At 34.9% G+C, this 5,528-nt stretch overlaps 1 protein-coding gene across 1 annotated transcript; it reads left to right on the forward strand.

Moving 5' to 3' along the window:
• Window positions 4,030-4,575, forward strand: LOC107606792 (uncharacterized mitochondrial protein AtMg00810-like). The gene has a single exon (XM_016308811.1). It carries the CDS (start codon window positions 4,030-4,032, stop codon window positions 4,573-4,575), a length of 546 nt encoding a protein of 181 aa, XP_016164297.1.

A 5,528-nucleotide genomic window follows, 5' to 3' on the forward strand; every position in this document is an offset into this window, starting at 1 on the left:
AAGCGTGACAATAGAGAAAGATATGGCCACGCTTTTAAAACGTGGCGATAGCGTGATATGGCCACGCTTTAAAAGCGTGGCGAAAGCCTTATCAAATTTAAAAAAAAAAAAATTCTTTTTCTGACTTTACCTTCATCGCTGCACAATATAAATTTTTAGTCCTTTTTTTATTACCAAATCTATAAATATAGTATGCAATTTTTATTACAAGACAAATCAAACAGTAATTAGTGACATATATAATTTTTGCTATAATTATTTTATACATTAAAAAACTAATACTCAAATACAAAATAAATCTCGAGTTCAAATTCCAAAACTAAAAACTAAAGAAAAATACAGGAATAATACAACTTAAACCCTTACTGTTCCTCCTTTCTTTATCCCCCTCAAACTTTCTTCCTCACCTCAGCAACACCATTTCTCTCTTTTGTACACTTTTCTAGTTTATCTTGGATGTCCTGCAATCCAGAAGTTACATCTTTCTCCACTGCTTCAGAGACAGAACTGTCTACTTTGCTTTTTACCTCTACCAGCAAAGATTCATAATACTACAACAACAATGGCACAAAGAGAATTCGAGTTCAGTCACACATCATCAGCAACATTATTGCATCGAAAAATCATCACATAGAGGGAATCATTATTTAGCTTGAGCTATAATCCTAAAGCATTTATCATAAACTAAAGCATGCAGGTTCAGTACCCCTAAATTCTAACCACTCCTGTAATTATAATACTTCTAATGATATGTCAGAAACAAGTAGTTTCCAGTCAACCTTGATGACATAGTATAGTCTATAGTTTCATACATCCAAAGCAGAGACTCTGTTTTCCATAGTTATTATAATATAGTCTAAGTATGCAAGATTCATGAAGGATAAGAGAGCCGAATGTAACCACAAGGATTATCATAAATTCCACTTTTGTTTTCAATCTTAAAAGCTCTTTAAATCTTTTTCATTAAGCTAAACTCCATTTATCTTTCTTTTTGCTTGAGGACAAGCAAAGTTTTAAGGTTGGTATTGTGATGGCACATCATCTTAAGCAGTTTTTAAGGTCTTTTTCTTATTCATTTTCTTAGATTTCAATCAAATTTCTTATGTTTTCTAATAGAAATTAATTAATAATAAAATATTTGGAGTTGTGTTAGTGTTTTGATGATTTCAGGAACTTTTTGCCCAAAAATAATTTAGAATCAAAGAAAAAAAATCCAAAAACAGCAAAAGCATGGCCTAAAGAAGGAAAGCGTGGCCTAAGGAATCAGAAGCGTGCCCCAAAGGCCACCCAAGCTCCATGCCCAGCGGAAGGACTTCACGCCTGGTAGGACTCCCTCAACGAAGCAACACGCCCAGTGGCCATTCCCTGCGCCCAACGAACCTGTCCTGCGCCCGGCAGCTGTAGTCCACGCTCGGCGGCCTCCCTTCACTCCTCACCTCCGCCTGGCGACCTATGCCCCACGCCTGGCAGGTGCATGTATCTAGAAATGTGAATTCTGGGCTTTTTTGCCCAATTTCTTCTAATACAAGCCCAACTTAAAGCTTATCACAACTCTCAGGAAGCAATAATTAAGGCCCAAGCTTAATTATCCACATCATTAGAAGCCTTAATCACATCATTGAAGACTCTAAAACATTAGTTATTAATTGCTTCTAGAAACATAAGGGATTTGGTTCATTTAGAATTTGAATTATTATTTTGAATTTGAATTCACAAGTCAATAATTAGTTAGCTTAACTTTCTCTCCGAGAGATAAGATTGGAATAGTTATCTGATCTTCCTCTCTGAAAGATAAGATCAGTTTAGTTTAAATTTTGAATTCTAGAAATAGGATATAAATAAGTGAACCTTGTTCACAAGGAGGGAGATCCAGCTCCTCCGTAAACTCTTTTTCTTGTTTTTCTTTCACTTTTTCATGGGTAATTAATCCTTTGTCAAAGGGTTAGGAGCTCTGTTTATATTTTCTGTGGGTTATTAATCTATGTTTATTTTATTTTGAAGTTTTGTATTGATCTATTTTATGATTGAGTTATTTGTTCTTCATTCGGATTAGTGATGTCGAAAGTTATGCTAATCTCTTTTGAATTCTTTTATTATAATTGAAAATTTTGATATTTGAATTAAAGCTTGAAAACTCTTTCACATGACTTTTTGAATTCGGCTAGGAATAGTAGTTCAATTAATGTGCGACACATACATGATTTTCAATCACTTTAATTTTGAATAAGTGACATATAATTCGAATTAGAACAACTTTTGAAAATTGTGTTTTCTTTTAAGATTTAACTGGATAGGACTAGCTTGAATACGTGACATATAATTCGACCTAAGGACTCTTTCAAATCTTATTTGACTCTAAAATCAATTTTTGTACTTAATCTCTTGATTAATTAATTGATGAATAATTAATGCTTGAGAAACTAAGGAGTCAAGGAATTGAAAATCAGTTACTAAAGATTTTGTCATAAAAGATCTTTGCAAACTTCAATATAAGTAAACAAGGTTTGATTTCTCTAAAAGTATAAACATCTCCAAAGTCCTTGACTCTCACCATCATTATCTTTTCTCAAATCATCATTCAAGCTCACTATCCATGGCATTCAAGCATTCAAGATTCTCAAAACTCTCAGCAAGATACACTCTTGCCCTCCTCATCAATCAGGTTTTATTAATCTAATTAGGTTTTTAATATGATATTTACTTGTTCAATTCTTTAATCCTCGTGGGAACGCCTGAACCACTTTCCTAAAGTATGTTTTCTTCATCGAATAGGGTCATACCTTACTTACCACTTTACTAGTTAGGAAAAAGCCCTTTACTAATAACAAGAAAGGGATTTTTTCATTCGTCAAGCTTTCAAGCAGCTCTTTCAACTGCCGCCTAATCCCCTCTCCCAACATGCTCAAGAATCAAAAGCCGCCCAAGCATTTAAGACTTGGTACACTTGCTAGTATCCGTGAGCTTCTATTTTTGCTGATCACACCCAACTCACACCAATATCATACTAGCACACAGCACATTCAATCACAACACACACCACAACCACCATCTCTCCGAAGGCCAATTAGGAATAGAAAAGCACCAGCATATCTTAAGGACTATCAATGCTTTAACATATCTATTGAGACAGTTGGGTCTAATTCATCAAGGTATCCAATTTCAAATTTCATGTCCTATCATAAATTGTCTTACTCACACCACATACTAACCGTAGCCATTGAGACCTCAACTAAATCAAAACATTATGAGGAGATAATTGCTAAAAATTGTTGGAAGCAAGCTATCTCAGCTGAGTTAGAAGTTTTGGATGCAAATAAGACTTGGGTTCTCACTCCTTTACCTCTTGGAAAGAAAGCCATTGGATGTAAATGGATTTTTAAGCTTAAATTGAATCTGGATGATTTAATTAAAAGACACAAAGCATGGTTAGTTGTAAAGGGATACACTAAACGGGAGGGATTTGATTTTTTTGACATATTCATCTTCATAGCCAAGATGATAACTGCATATTTTGCTAGCTACAACTGCTACCAAATAGTGGCACTGGCATTAGTTAGATGTTAACTCGACTTTTCTACATGGAGATTTAGATAAGGAGGTATATATGCAAATTCCTCAAGGTCTAAATTCCTAAATCTAGTCTGGTATGCAAGCTCATAAAATCTCTATATAGTTTGAAACAAGCAAGTAGTCAATGGAATGTTAAGCTCACTTCTATGCTACTTTCTCACGGATACTCTCAGTTTAAGAATGACTATTCTCCTTTTACAAGGAATACAAATGACAAATTTACTGTTGCCTTGGTTTACATTGACTATCTTATACTCACTGGTAATGATTTATAGCAAATTGAGTTCACTAAGTCTAGGCTACATGAAGCTTTTCGTATTAAAGACATTGGAGATTTGAAATTCTTCTTAGGCTTAGAGATTACTAGAAGCAGTAAAGGTGTTACTGTTCATCAAAGAAAATATGTGCTAGACCTGCTCGAAGACTATGGCATAACTAATTACAAACATTTCAACCCTTATGGACTATTCCACTAAGTTAGGAAAGAATTATGCCCCCTATTCTGATGTTGCTGCCTATCGATGGTTAATTGGATGGCTTGTTTACCTCACCACCACTAGGCTGGATATCTCTTTTTCAGTGGAAAAGCTTAGCCACTACCCAGATTGTCCCACCACTACCCACTACCATGTCTCCATTTGTGTTCTCAGGTATCTCAAACAAGCTCCGGTAGCAGGCTTGTTCTTTCCTGTCTCCTCAGATTTAGTTCTCTCTGGCTATTCAGACACTGATTGGGCGCCATGCATTGATACTAGAAGATCTGTCTCTGGATTTTGTTTTTATTTGGGCACTTCCTTAGTCTCTTGGAAGAGCAAGAAGCAGCACACTATAGCTAGATCATCTTTAGAGGTTGAGTATCGTGCTTTGGCCTTAGCAACCTGCGAGGCACAATGGATTTCCTATATTTTAGCTGATCTGCACATGCCCCTATTGAACTCCATTCCTCTTTATTATGATAGCCAGTCAGCCAGATACATTGCAACCAACCCTATATTTCACGAATGAACAAAATACATTGAGGTAGATTATCATGTAGATCGAGAGAAATCAACTTTGGGTCTCATCAAGCTTGTACCCATCTCCTCTAAAGATTAGAATGTTGAATTCTTGACAAAGCTTCTTGTCCCTAGTCCTTTCAACAACTGTTATGTTAAGTTAGGACTCTTAGACATCTTTAGTCCTAACTTAAGGGGGAATGTATGAACATGCATCAGCTTATCTAGTGTAGCCTCATCTCTGCTTCAACTGCAATGTCGTGGTTTCTTTTTTCTTTTTTTTTTTTCTCTTTCACACGTACACACTAAAAGTTCTATCACAACTCAGCTACGGCTGGGACTCGAACCTTGAATGTGGTTATTATGAGGCAAACATATTGGCCACTATTATATTGCCTCTACCACACGACTATGTAATGGTTAATAATCCCAATTATAATGATAACGAAGATTATGAAAGAAGATGATATTATAGCACCAAGCTAAATCCAACTATTTGTGCATAAAATAGTAGAAATAGGCAAGTTTTTTTCATTAGGCTTGAACATATGGATTGAAAGCGAATTGGATTATTGTTCTATTTAAGATATTCCTCTCTTGTGATGTAAGCCTCAATTTGTAGTTGCAAACTAGAAATATCACAATTAATTCCATAATTTGGGAAGATCATATAGAGATAAGAGTAGTTCTTGAATGCACAAATTAAGGTAACTTTTGGAGTTTGAAATCTTAATGTTGTATTTAAATATATTAGCTCTCTGATGATAGATACAACAAGGGTGATGCCATTGTCTCCACTAATCATCAAAGCAGAGTTATTACTTTGTAAGAAATTATAAGCACTCATTTCAGACTAAGCTAGAAGTAATGTTATTTAAAAAATAAGTGCATTTTTAGGAAAAAAAAAAAACTTTATTCATACGTTTCTGTGATTTTAGAGTTTTAAGCTGATATTTTTTTTCT

The sequence above is a fragment of the Arachis ipaensis genome, chromosome B07 (assembly GCF_000816755.2).
Source record: "Arachis ipaensis cultivar K30076 chromosome B07, Araip1.1, whole genome shotgun sequence".
Taxonomy (NCBI): Eukaryota; Viridiplantae; Streptophyta; class Magnoliopsida; order Fabales; family Fabaceae; genus Arachis; species Arachis ipaensis.

Bases quoted from the DNA above. Each gene is read 5' to 3' on its own strand.
- LOC107606792 (XM_016308811.1), top strand. From the start codon at position 4,030: ATGGACTATTCCACTAAGTTAGGAAAGAATTATGCCCCCTATTCTGAT.